Below are 14,740 nucleotides of genomic sequence, written 5' to 3' on the forward strand. Positions count from 1 at the left end.
GCAGTAAAATTTCCCGGATGCACTTCATTAAACTGCAGTAAAAGTGCACTAACACACTTCAATATACTGCCATAAAAGTGCACTAAAGCACTTCAATATTTCAGTAAAAGTGCACTAACGCACTTCAATATACTGCCCTAATCAATGCTGTATCTTGGCCTAGGCCAACAAGGCCCAGGCCTAGGGTGGCACTTTGCAGGGGGGCAGCAAAAAAGCAGCACCCTGAAAGAAAAAAAAAAAAAAAAAACAGCCTTCTCCCGGCTCTTGCACGAAAAAGATCCCTACCCGCTTGCGCTACACTTTAAGTATAGTGCCAGTCTTAAGGGGTGAATTGGGCAGGAGGGCAGGGTCCAGGAGGCAAATCAGTCTGGCACCCCCATAAAACGGTCAAACTGCTACCTGTGGGTATGATAATACCGTTGAGGACATTCGAACAGACCGCATGGGCACTGATGAGGCTGAACTTATGAGAACTGACGAGGCTACACTGATGGGCACTGATAGTCTGTGGTTGTGGTTTACAGATGACAAAGCGGGTCATAAAACAGGAAGGGGTGTGGCCTTTACAGGAAGGGGTGGGTCATATTTAAATTAGGGGGTGCCCAAGTTTAGTCAGGCCTAGGGCAACAGAAAACCTAAATACACCACTGGCCGTAATAGTGCACGAACGCACTTCAATGTACTGCCGTAATAGTACACTAACACACTTCAATACATTGCAGTAAAAGTGCACTAACGCACTTCAATATATTGCTGTAAAAGTGCACTAATGCACTTCAATGTACTGCCTCAAAAGTACCCTGATGGCACTTCAATATACTGCAGTAAGCGTACACTAACGCACTTCAATACATTGCAGTGAAAGTGCACTAACGCACTTCAATATACTGCAGTAAAACTGCCCTGACACTCTACACTGACACACTTCAATATACTACAGGTAACCTGCCCTGAAACACTAAACTGGCACTACAGTTTAAATGAACAGCCACACTTCACTCACGCTGCTCTGGGAAGGAACCTTTTATAGTGTGGGGTGGGCCTATGAGCAATGAGTCATGATTGGGCACAGTCATCCTTACTTTCTCCAATCATGACTCTGACAGTGTATTGTGCCCTGATTGGGCAAATCCTTTGCTTCAGCCAAACAGGGCTTCCAATGCACTGTGCGGCACGCAGTGCATTGTGGGGTGCTTGGCGGGCCGAACAAATGGTTGAATGCTCCAACAATTCGGGTGTTCGCCGAACGGGCTCATGCTCTGGCCGAACCATTCGCCCAACACTACTTCCTATTAAGTTTCAAGTTACTTAGGCAGAGCTCACAAGTGGAAAATACAGCATCCATATATACCTTTTCCTAGGACAGGGCCCACCACCCCACAGACACTAAGCACACCACCCCTTGCTGTACAGTCAGAGCTTACTTCATTATTGAGCAGCATTCTCTCTTTATTCTTCAGCCCATACACAGGCCCATAATGTCAGGTCAGGTTCGGTTGAAAGAAACTTTAAGGCGTCATGTACACTAGCAGCTCCTAAACTCGAATTTAGGAGATTTGGGCGTTTTTTTGCAAAAGCTTCTAAACTCAACTCCATAAAAGCCTATGTGTCAATGTCCACATAGGCTTTTAGGAGAGTTTAGGAGCTGCTGCGGTTAGGTGAGGTTCAACCTCCGTCAGCTGCCCTCTCTTGAGCACAAAAGATTTACGTTCAGCATAAGAGCATTTTGATCGCAGGCCGTGGGAAACTGCAAAACGTGGCAAAACAGCTGCAAAATTGCTGTAAAATTGTGGTGTGATTTTGCCACATGTTGCGTTTTCCCACGGCCTGCAGTAAATCACAGCCAAGTGCACATGAAGCCTAAGCTTTACTCCAGAAAGGATTAAACGTTACTGTCACTCCAGTATTCAACAGAAACCTCTCTATCACAGTTGCTTAACAAGGAACATCCAAAAAAGCAAATGTTTTCCTTATTTCAGAGTGACTCCGGTGTTTACTTAGGCCGGCCATACATTGAGCAAATTTCTTTCCTGCAACTATGGGTTGCACAAAATAATTTTTCTCAATTCCCCTATTAACACAGGCAGTGTTGATGCCAGGATCCCTTCTGTGGGGCCATTATCTTCTCCTGGCGGATGAAGGCGCTGAGAGAAGACAGTGATTATCGCTAGCAGCTATAGAAGTCATTAGCAATAATCGCAAAAGAATCTGGCAGGCTGGTTGTACTGAAGTTGATTGATTGGTTACATTCAACCTGCCCATTTAGAGTTTGAATTATCCGAACTGTGTATGGCTGGCCTTAGTCTCTCTTATAGAGTTTACACCTAAACTATCTTCCCCAGGTAACTCTAGCTTCCAATTGGAGGACATTTTTTCCCAAGAAGGAGTTGGAGTCCCTTTTGCTAGCCCATTTCAATGGCAACCCTTCTCTGCTTGCTCACCAGTTCAAATTCTCCTGCTCTAAATTACCCCGCCTGGCTATTAATATATTATCCTCAGGGGTCTAAAATGGCAAGCCCATTACCAGCAACAAAAAGACAGGACCCTTCCCTTTTGGCATCTTAGCACCCCCTGTTACAAACAGAGATAGAGCTGAAGCAGTTCCCCTACTGTAGAGGGAGGTGGTACTTATTAGAGGTGGCTGCGTGAGGTCTTGTTTACACTAGCTGTTGAAGGGGGGGGGGGTTAAAAACCACATGGTTGAGCCACAAAGACACTCCCCCTTTAACTGCAAAGACAGTGGAGGGGTGTGCACATATGTCACAATGCTTTAAATCATGGCATGGCAAAAATTGTTCTCACTGTTACATTCAGCAAGCAGTACAGCCTGCTGAACGTGACCTATTAAATTGAATGAGCCGATACCCAGCAACTTTGTGCAATGCACTAGTGTGGGGTTCAAGTGGTTAAAGCAGGCAGTGAGGAGGCAATACAATGCCTCATCACCACTGTCAAGTGCAGATCACTCTTCAGAAAGCAGCGATAGTGTGAGGTAACTTCTTGGGTGTTGAAGCTGAATGCTGCTTGCAATACATTTTTGGTGAATTGTAACGCCTAATTGCATGCTGTCTTTACTGACATAGAAAATCCCACTGATTTTCAACCACTATGTGTATACATTAAGGTGTACGTTTAGTAACCGGTGTTAATTCTTGCGTTATCACCATTCTCCTAACACGCTCTAACACCGCCAATTTTAACACCGGCTGTGAGGCTGTTTAGTAAACCGTGTTGTGTTGACTCCAGCTCGGTGATAAGCGGTGTTAGCTATCAGAGTGTTAGCACCGTGTTAGAGAGTGGGGAAGGTTTAACTAGCTGCACAGCAGCCATCCTGTGTGAGAAAACCTACGATCCACAGTAAAGAAACATTCAATGTTTCTCGGAGCTGTTGAAAAATAAAAAATAAACACATGTAAAAGCACATACACACAGTGGTGGGATTCAAAAATTTTAGTAACCAGTTCCGACTTTCCCAGCAGAATGACCAGCGTGCCCCCTTTCAATGCACAGTGACCAGCGTTCCCCCTTTCAATGCAGAGAGACCAGCGTGCCCCCCTTTCAATGCACAGTGACCAGCGTGCCCCCCTTTCAATGCACAGTGACCAGTGTACATGCCCCCTTCAATGCACAGTGACCAGAGTGCCCCCTTTCAATGCAGAGAGACCAGCGTGCCCCCTTTCAATGCAGTGACCAGTGTACATGCCCCCTTTAATGCACAGTGACCAGCGTGCCCCCCTTTCAATGCAGAGAGACCAGCGTGCCCCTTTCAATGCAGTGACCAGTGTACATGCCCCCTTTAATGCACAGTGACCAGCGTGCCCCCCTTTCAATGCAGAGAGACCAGCGTGCCCCCCCTTTCAATGCACAGTGACCACAGCATTGCCCCCAATGATTGCAGAGTGCCAGCCACAGCATTGCCCCCAATGATTGCAGAGTGCCAGCCACAGCATTGCCCCCAATGATTGCAGAGTGTCAGCCACAGCATTGCTCCCAAATTGCAGAGTGCCAGCCACAGCATTGCCCCCAATGATTGCAGAGTGCCAGCCACAGCATTGCCCCCAATGATTGCAGAGTGCCAGCCACAGCATTGCCCCCAATGATTGCAGAGTGCCAGCCACAGCATTGCTCCCAAATTGCAGAGTGCCAGCCACCGCATTGCCCCCAATGATTGCAGAGTGCCAGCCACAGCATTGCCCCCAATGATTGCAGAGTGCCAGCCACAGCATTGCCCCCAATGATTGCAGAGTGCCAGCCACAGCATTGCCCCCAATGATTGCAGAGTGCCAGCCACAGCATTGCCCCCAATGATTGCAGAGTGCCAGCCACAGCATTGCCCCCAATGATTGCAGAGTGCCAGCCACAGCATTGCCCCTAATGATTGCAGAGTGCCAGCCAGAGTATTGCCCCCAATTGCAGAGCGCCAGCCACAGCATTGCCCCCAATTGCAGAGCGCCAGCCCCAGCATTGCCCCAAATTGCAGAGCGCCAGCCAGAGTATTGCCCCCAATTGCAGAGCGCCAGCCAGAGTATTGCCCCCAATTGCAGAGCGCCAGCCACAGCATTGCCCCCAATTGCAGAGCGCCAGCCACAGCATTGCCCCAAATTGCAGAGTGCCAGCCACAACATTGCCCCCAATTGCAGAGTGCCAGCCAGAGTATTGCCCCCAATTGCAGAGTGCCAGCCAGAGTATTGCCCCCAATTGCAGAGTGCCAGCCACAACATTGCCCCCAATTGCAGAGTGCCAGCCACAGCATTGCCCCAAATTGCAGAGTGCCAGCCAGAGTATTGCCCCCAATTGCAGAGTGCCAGCCAGAGTATTGCCCTAAATTGCAGAGTGCCAGCCAGAGTATTGCCCCCAATTGCAGAGTGCCAGCCAGAGTATTGCCCCCAATTGCAGAGTGCCAGCCACAGCATTGCCCCCAATTGCAGAGTGCCAGCCACAGCATTGCCCCCAATTGCAGAGTGCCAGCCACAGCATTGCCCCAAATTGCAGAGTGCCAGCCACAGCATTGCCCCAAATTGCAGAGTGCCAGCCACAGCATTGCCCCCAATTGCAGAGTGCCAGCCACAGCATTGCCCCAAATTGCAGAGTGCCAGCCACAGCATTGCCCCAAATTGCAGAGTGGCAGCCACAACATTGCCCCCAATTGCAGAGTGCCAGCCAGAGTATTGCCCCCAATTGCAGAGTGCCAGCCAGAGTATTGCCCCCAATTGCAGAGTGCCAGCCAGAGTATTGCCCCCAATTGCAGAGTGCCAGCCACAACATTGCCCCCAATTGCAGAGTGCCAGCCACAGCATTGCCCCAAATTGCAGAGTGCCAGCCACAGCATTGCCCCCAATTGCAGAGTGCCAGCCAGAGTATTGCCCCCAATTGCAGAGTGCCAGCCAGAGTATTGCCCCCAATTGCAGAGTGCCAGCCAGAGTATTGCCCCCAATTGCAGAGTGCCAGCCACAGCATTGCCCCCAATTGCAGAGTGCCAGCCAGAGTATTGCCCCCAATTGCAGAGTGCCAGCCAGAGTATTGCCCCCAATTGCAGAGTGCCAGCCAGAGTATTGCCCCCAATTGCAGAGTGCCAGCCACAGCATTGCCCCCAATTGCAGAGTGCCAGCCACAGCATTGCCCCCAATTGCAGAGTGCCAGCCACAGCATTGCCCCCAATTGCAGAGTGCCAGCCAGAGTATTGCCCCCAATTGCAGAGTGCCAGCCACAGCATTGCCCCCAATTGCAGAGTGCCAGCCACAACATTGCCCCCAATTGCAGAGTGCCAGCCAGAGTATTGCCCCCAATTGCAGAGTGCCAGCCACAACATTGCCCCCCAATTGCAGAGTGCCAGCCACAACATTGCCCCCCAATTGCAGAGTGCCAGCGATCCCCCCCGCGAGACCCATGCACTTACCTCATGGACGGTCTCGCAGTCGGCTCCCCGCGTCTCCGAGTCCTCCCGCGGCGCCTCCTCCTCGTCCAATGGCACGGTGTTTGCCTTTCAGCCAATCAGGAAGCGGGAGGACCTGCTCCCTGATTGGCCAGGAGGAGGATCATGTGACAATAGCTAATTCTCATTCGCTATTGTCACAGAATGGGCGGGGAGGAGCGCACTGCTCCGCCCCCCGGCCGCCACGTCTGTCCGAGCGCGGGACATTCAATTGTCCTGCGCTTCCTCAGACGCGCAGAGGGATTCAGCCGGTTCTGCGAACTTGCAGAAAGTTAGCAACCGGTTCTATGGAACCGGTGCGAACCGGCTGAATCCCACCACTGCATACACACCCTGACTAATATTCTAAAACATAAATTTACATATATTATTTTTTTAAAACTACTATTCCTACACCATCCTCCACCCTAAAGGATCATAAGTTAATCCTCAGAACTGAGTTATGGGGTTAAAATATAGCCAATAAAAAAAACACATTTAAAACCTATACACACCTTTATTAAAATAATAAAGATTGTTTTTAATATTACCCTGCCATCCCTTCCACCTTAGCTAACTGCATTCATTTCCAGACACATTATTTTTTTCTCTTTTAGGGCTGGTTCGCACTGCATTTCCAACCTGCATTTGGGGAGTCATTACCTTTCTATTGATACCCACTGCAGATCACAAATGGAATGAATTTTGCATGCCTCTGATCGCACAGGAACTCATAGTGCATTTCTGTGTGATTCATGTGCTGGTGTGGTGTGAATCGGCCCTTAAAAGTACATATCAATCCTACATGTCAGCTGCCAAGCATCAGACATGCTAAGGCATACATTAATATTTTTTTTTTTTTTTTTTCAACCACCGAGTTAAACAAAAAAAGGGGAATCCTTTCCACTGAGCTATTGTGTTCTGACCACAGGGATACTTCCCCTCTGTCAGAATACTGATCAGTACTGCACGCTATAGCTGGCAGCACTAATTGATCGGGGAAAACCCCGACAGGTTGGTTGTACAGAAGTCCATCTACCACTCAACTTCTGTACAACCAGCCTGCCCATACATTGATGGAATTTCAGTTGGTTCATGCTGAACCAGCCAAATTTCCGTCCATGTATGACTGGCTTAACCACTTGCCGACCGCCGCACGACTATTTACTGTGGCGGTCAGCCCCTCACCGGCAAAGTGACAGTACTATGTCACTAGCCTGTGAGGCTCTAGGGAGCGAGCGCGCGCCGCTGGAGGCGCACTCCCGCTCGGTCATGGACCCCCCGCGCGTGTGACCAGCGGACCTGATGTCCGACGGTCACTCGTGATCATCGGTTACACGGGAGAAAGGCAGACGGCTAATGTAAACAAAGCTGCCTGTCTTTCTCCCCTGTGTAACAGCAGAGATCATACGGTCCTGCTATGTAGGACCATAGATCTCTGCTGTTACATCAAAAGCCACATCCAATCACAGTTAGAAGAACGCCCCTAGGGACACACTTAACCCCTCCCTCTCCAATAAAGTTAACCCCTTCCCTGCCAGTGTCATTTTTACAGTAACAGTGCATATGTATAGGATTGATTACTGTAGTAATGTCACTGGTACCCCCAAAAGTGTCAAAAATGTCAGTCAAGGGTCCGATCTGTCCGCCGCAATGTCGCAGTCCCGCAGAAAAATCGCAGATCGCCGCCATTACTTGTTAAAAAAAAAAAACAATAAAAATGACAAAAATCTTTCCCTTAGTTAGTAAACGCAATAACTTTTGCGCAAACCAATCAAAATACGCAATTTTATTTTTACCAAACATATGTAGCAGAAAACAAATTGGCCTAAAATGTTAAAAAATTTTGATTTTTACATTTTTTTGGGGGGGAATTTCATATAAAAAATGTGAAAAATATTGTTATTTTTGCAAAATTGTCGCTCTTTTTTTGTTTATAGCGTATGATCAAAAAATCGCACAGGTGATCAAATACCACCAAAAAAAAAGCTCTATTTGTGGAAAAAAAGGACGTCAATTTCATTTGGGTACAGCGTCGCAGGACCGCGCAATTGTCCGTTAAAATCATGCAGTGCCAAATTGCAAAATAGGCCCTGGTCAGGAAGGGGGTAAAATCTTCCGGGGCTTAAGTGGTTAAGATAGTGGTCTCATGCGGTAAGAAATATGCACCTCTCTGTCATTGAGGTCTACTCCTCTCCTTTCTCAGCACAGATGTCCACTCTGCTCTGCCATTATATATGCGTGATATGTGAATGCTGCAGACACAGGGTTCTAGATGAACTCATACCCTGCAGTCTACAATAGTGTTGTCCTGAAGCACTTACTGACCACAATGTGCAGTAAAATTCCTCTTCTACACTGAAAAAAAGGCCTTAACACCTGGTCTGACTAGGTGTTAAATTCAGGAGATTTAACACCAAGTTTACACTGGTTTTAAGACTCTTCTGACCTAACATGGGTTACTAAACAGGTACATTCCTATACTAACACTGTAGTTATCACAGAGACAACACCGGAAGGTAAAGAGAGGTGATATTTGGTTCCTACCTTAGTTAACACGGTTTACTAAACATGTCTTAGGAAATTATCACCTTGATTCTCTGTGATAAAGCCTAATACCACTTAACACCCATTTAACATTGGTTACTAAACGTACACCTAAAAGGTACAGTGACATACAGTATTTAATTTTCAATCCAACTGCTGCCTAACTGACAGACTCTTATAATCCATCAATTCATTTTTCAACACCTCTGTGAGGTGTTGCATATCTCACCTGCTACATGATACAGATATAATAACCATACTTCATTTGTGTAGCAGAACCTGACAGGTGATATTGAGGTAGGCCAAAAGGAACCAAAAGGCCATTCCCTGAACAAGTGCAAAGCACAGCAGAGCCTTTTAAGAAAATACAGTCTCTACATCTTCATCACAAATTCCAAATATAATGGAATTATTAAGATAGTCGGTGCAGCTATGTAAATCTTTCCTTAGGCTGGATCCACACTAATGCGTTTTTTCATGCTTTTTGCAGAAATGCATTTCATTTTTTTAACATAGGTTCCTATGGAACATGTTCATATCATTGCATTTTTGTGCCTCTGCGTTTTTGGAAAGGTTCGTTTACTTTTTCTTTCTTGCAAAATGCAGTGTTTTGCATGCAATAGACTTCAATAGACCTGCATCCAAAAAGTATTGTGTTTTTAACCACTATTTTGACGCGATTTTGATGCTATTTTCATTTTGCGTTTTTAAATCTGCCCAACAACAAATTTTCCAAAACAAAAAATACAAATTGCTGTAAAATCGCAGCAAAATCATGGTAAAATTGCACCAAAAAGCCATGGTAAAATAATGTGGAAAGCACAGCAAAAAGCACTACCGAAATGCTCAAAAGCAAAATGCATAGGTGTGAATCGATCCTTAATACCCTTTGTTTTTTTATTTTACTTTTTTTATACCATTGATTTTCATTTGTTTTTATGTACTTATGCCTCTTTCTATATTAATTCATTTATTTTGCAGAGTGATATAGCTACCTTGTATTTCAAAGTGGGAATAAAGAATATTGGCACCGTGTTCCTGCACACAGATGCTCAGATACCCGATGAACGATTCCTTGTTCTAATCAATGACATGCTGGCATCAGGTACTATCAATTATTCTTCAAATGAGTCATCCCAGTTACAATTGGAACTCATAATTGCTTGGTAACATGAGTTATCTCGCACTGGCAACTATTGCATTTATCTGCTACTGTGTAGCAAATCTGGTGGGGTGATATTGTCATAGAAGTAGCGATTTCACAATAAAATGTGTAAGATTTTTGGACATGTGTGGGCCCAACCTTAGAAGTAGTAAAGCAGTAAAACTGCTTCTGGTCTGTTCCAATGCATTCAGTGGCAGTCACATTTAAAACTGGTCATGTAGCCATGGCTTGTTTTTACAATTGACCTGCTATGTTTTTTTTTTGTTTTTTTTTTTATGGCGTTTTATTTATACAGTATCTCACAAAAGTGAGTATACCCCTCACATTTTTGTAAATATTTTAATATATATTTTCATGTGACAACACTGAAGAATAACACTTTGCTACAATGTAAAGTAGTGAGTGTGCAGTTTGTATAACAGTGTAAATTTGCTGTCCCCTCAAAATAACTCAACACACAACAATTAATGTCTAAACCACTGGCAACAAAAGTGAGTACACCCCTAAGTGAAAATTTAAAAATTGGGCCCAAAGTGTCAGTATTTTGTGTGGTCACCATTATTTTCCAGCACTGTCTTAACCCTCTTGGCCATGCAGTTCCCCAGAGATTCACAGGTTGTCACTGGAGTCCTCTTCCACTCCTCCATGACAACATCACAGAGCTGGTGGATGTTAGAGACCTTGCGCTCCTCCACCTTCTGTTCCAGGATGCCCCACAGATGCTCAATAGGGTTTAGGTTTGGAGACATGCTTGGCCAGTCCATCACCTTTACCCTCAGCTTCTTTAGCAAGGCAATGGATCTTGGAGGTGTTTTTGGGGTCTGCATGTTGGAATACTGCTCTGCAGCCCAGTCTCTGAAGGGAGGGGATCATGCTCTGCTTCAGTATGTCACAGTACATGTTGGCATTCATGGTTCCCTCAATATACTGTAGCTCCTTAGTGCCAGGAGCACTCATGCAGCCCCAGACCATGACTCTCCCACCACCATGCTTGACAGTAGGCAAGACACACTTGTCTTTGTACTCCTCACCTGGTTGCTGTCACACACGCTTGACACCATCTGATCCAAATAACTTTATCTTGGGCTCATCAGACCACAGGACATGGTTCCAGTAATCCATGTCCTTAGTCTGCTTGTTTTCAGCAAACTGATTACGGGTTTTCTTGTACATCATCTTTAGAAGAGGCTACCTTCTGGGACGACAGCCATGCAGACCAATTTGTTGCCGTGTGCGGAGTATGGTCTGAGCACTGACAGGCTGACCCCCCACCCCTTCAACCTCTGCAGCAATGCTATTGTAATGTTCCGGTACCTTTGGTACCCTAAATTACACTTTCCACAAGTGTATGCGCCCCACCATTTACTTTTGGAAAGGTGCGCATACACCTTTAAGACTGGAGCTGTCATCACCCAGCGCCGGACTAGATGGCTATTTAAAGCGCCGGTTCTCACTCACATGTGTTCGTTCAAACACCTTTACCTGGATGCTAACCTTGCTTGAAGCTTCCATGCTTGCAAGCTTACCTCGCTGACGGAACCTCGCCGCGCTGATCCCTGTATCCCGCTACTGGATCATCCGCCACTCCTGAACCACCCTTCGGCTGTATCGCTAATAGTGCTAAGTACCCCGCAGGGGAATTCTCTATAAACTTATACTAAGCTTACACTATCTAGCTCTGCATAGTAAAGACTGTTTATCACATCTGCATAACTAGATTGCTAGCTCTTGAGACTACTGCTACTTTTCTGCACTGGGTTGATCTCTTTTGTATGTCCACCTGCTATTCTGTCATCTGCTACCATACAACATTGCTAAACCTTCCTGCATCCATCTGCTACTGTCTCACCTTCAAGTGTCTATCACCTACCACCTCCACTCAACCTATCCCTCAACCTTCATCATTGTGTTACCACATACATAAAGTCATTCTAGGAACCAGCTTGCTAATTGTGTGTATTTACTGGCTGAAATAAGACCTTCCACACATGATGAGTCATTGAGGTTGGGAATGGTATCTCAGCATATCTCTTACATGATACTGACGTGGAACTATTTCTGCAGCTGAAAATCCACACCATATAAGAAACGCAGAAGCGTTACAGATTGAACGAACCAAAAATGGATTCAGCAGAAATAACCACTCAGGTGACACAATTAAAACAGCAAGTATCTGCGTTAATACACGCACTTGCTGAATTAAAAGAAGACAATCAGGCTCTGTCGCAGCAGGTAATTAGACTGACACAACTTACCTCTGCTCAGTCCCCTGAACCCAAGATAAATCCCCCTTTGGTATTTACAGGCGATCGCAAAAAATTTCGCGAATTTAAAAACGCATGTGAGTTACTTTTTTTGCTAAAACCTCGTACCTACCTTACTGATCACATTAAGTTTTGTACTATTATTTCTTACCAATCAAACGATCCTCGAGCCTGGGCAGATTCTCTTTTTGAGAAAAACGACCAGCTTCTCAACTCCTATGCCTTGTTCCTGGCAGAACTCACTAGCCTATATGATGACCCCAATAGGCAGAGTACTGCTGATCTTCAGTTAAGATCCTTGAAACAAGGAAGGAGGCCTGTAGAAGACTTTGTCGCAGAGTTCAAGAGATGGACCCTTGATTCAGAATGGAATGATGCATCTCTGAAAACCCAATTTAGGCTTGGCCTATCAGAAGCCGTTAAGGATGAGCTCGCCCGAGCGGATCTGCCAAAAACCCTGGATGCACTAATACAACTCTGTATTACCATAGATAGAAGACTACGAGAAAGAAAGGCTGAAAAGATGGGAATGCCATTATCCGTTTCCTCTCGGAGTCTGGCCGTTGACCCCGTTCCTATGGAGATAGGAACCATACGCCCACCGCTATCAACTATGGAAAAAGACGAAATGAAAATCTCTGCTTGTACTGTGCATCCCCGGATCACAAGATAAACGTCTGTCCCCTAGTCAACAAAAAGAAGGGTGAGTGTTCACATGTCTCCCTAGGAGGATTGACAACTTCATTCACTAACCCCTACATTTCTGTTTTTTTGACATTACAGTGGGACCAGAACAGGATTACTACTAAGGCCATGATTGACACAGGATCTTGTGGAAATTATATGGATATATGTTTTGCTGCTTTAAATAAAATTCCTATTATTTCTAAACTCAAACCTGTCTCAGTAAGTCTTATTACCGGTGTTCCGTTATCCTCTAGTCCGATCACCGATCAGACACAAGCACTTCTAGTCACTATTAACGAGTCTCATAGGGAGACTTCTACCTTCGATTTAATACCATCACCCCACTTTCCCATTGTGTTGGGACTTCCCTGGTTGCACACACACCAACCAACCATAGATTGGAAGAAACGGTCCTTGACCTTCCCTTCTTGTTATTGCGAGGAAACGTGTAACCTCCCGTTTTCCGGGAAGATTCTGTCTGTGGTGACAGATGAGATTGCACCACTATGTTATCAGGATCTTTCTGAGGTTTTTCTTGAGAAAAATTCTCAAGCATTACCTCCTCATCGAGACTATGATTGTAGCATTGATCTACTCCCAAATAGCAAATTGCCGTTCGGTCATGTTTATCCTCTTTCACAGGATGAACTTGCCCATCTCAAAACCTATTTGGATGAGAACTTGGAAAAAGGTTTTATTAGACCTTCCACTTCTTCCACAGCAGCAGGACTCTTTTTTGTTCGCAATAAAGATTCAAGTCTCAGACCTATCATCGACTACAGGAAATTGAATGCTATCACAATAAAAGATCGCTATCCTCTACCGCTTATCCCTGAGCTCATTGAGCAGGTGCGTGGAGCTACCTATTTTTCAAAATTAGACCTGAAAGGAGCATACAATCTCATTCGAATCCGTGATGGACACGAGTGGAAGACTGCATTCAGAACTAGATACGGATTGTTCGAATATCTTGTGATGCCATTCGGCCTATGCAATGCCCCAGCAGTTTTCCAACGTTTTATAAACGATATTTTTAAAGACTTACTAGATGTCTGTGTTGTGGTATATCTGGACGATATACTTATATATTCACGGACCCTGTCTGAACACATAAGACATGTAAGACTTGTATTATTGAGATTGCTTGCACATAATCTTTATGTGAAGCTGAAGAAATGCTTGTTCCATAAAGATGAGTTACTCTTTCTAGGCTACATCATATCCAAAACAGGAATCGAGATGGACATGAGTAAAATATCCTGCATTCAGGATTGGCCTACACCAACTACACGCAAGGCGCTACAGCGATTTCTGGGATTTGCAAATTTCTACAGGAAGTTCATAAAAAACTTTTCTGCTATTGTGAGACCCCTCACACAGCTCACTAGCATAAAAATACCATTTAAATGGTCAGAAGAAGCAAATAAGGCTTTCCACTTGTTAAAGACAAGGTTTACTTCCGCTCCCATATTACGCCATCCAGACCCATCCCTCCAATACATTCTGGAGGTAGATGCGTCAAACATGGCAGTAGGAGCAATACTCTCCCAACGACCTACCCACACTTCACCACTTCATCCAGTCGCTTTTTTTTCTAAATCCCTGAGCAGTCCCGAGATAAATTACCCCGTGGGTGAAAAGGAACTGCTTGCTATAAAATTGGCTCTGGAGAATTGGCGACATTTACTCGAAGGCACCCAACTACCAATAATTATATACACGGACCATAAAAACCTCCAATATCTTCAGACTAGCAAAACTCTCTCGCATCGACAGGTACGATGGTCACTATTCTTTCTAAGGTTTAACTTCCTAGTGACCTACACACCTGCAGATAAGAACAAAAAGGCGGATGCACTATCACGACTAACTGAAGAAAACTACTTTGAAATCCCTTCCGTTCCTATAATACCTCACAAACGCATTATTGGAGTTGTCCGTTCCTTAAAGGAAGAGGTTCTGCATGGTATAAGTTTGGATTCACCCCCACCACAACTAAATACTGATGCAGAAGGCTTCCTCTACTACAACGACAAACTTTACATACCACCTACCCTACGCACCAAGATCTTGGAATTATCGCATGATGTGCCTATGGCAGGACATATGGGTATGACAAAGACTTTCAATTAAATTTCTCGACAATTCTGGTGGCCTGACATGAAA

The 14,740-nt window shown here is 45.3% G+C and overlaps 1 protein-coding gene across 1 annotated transcript in view; it reads left to right on the top strand.

The window, feature by feature from the left end:
• The window catches only part of LOC309558730 (dynein axonemal heavy chain 11-like), a gene marked incomplete at both ends in the record, with an annotated part of 1,130,439 nt that overhangs the window by 656,974 nt on the left and 458,725 nt on the right, over window positions 1-14,740 (top strand). The window contains one exon of the mRNA XM_082261779.1: window positions 9,440-9,563. Within this exon, the coding sequence (XP_082117905.1) occupies window positions 9,440-9,563 (124 nt within the window). The remainder of the gene's footprint in view (window positions 1-9,439; window positions 9,564-14,740) is intronic.

This window comes from Pelophylax lessonae, assembly GCF_965119305.1.
Source record: "Pelophylax lessonae genome assembly, chromosome: 6".
NCBI lineage: Eukaryota > Metazoa > Chordata > Amphibia > Anura > Ranidae > Pelophylax > Pelophylax lessonae.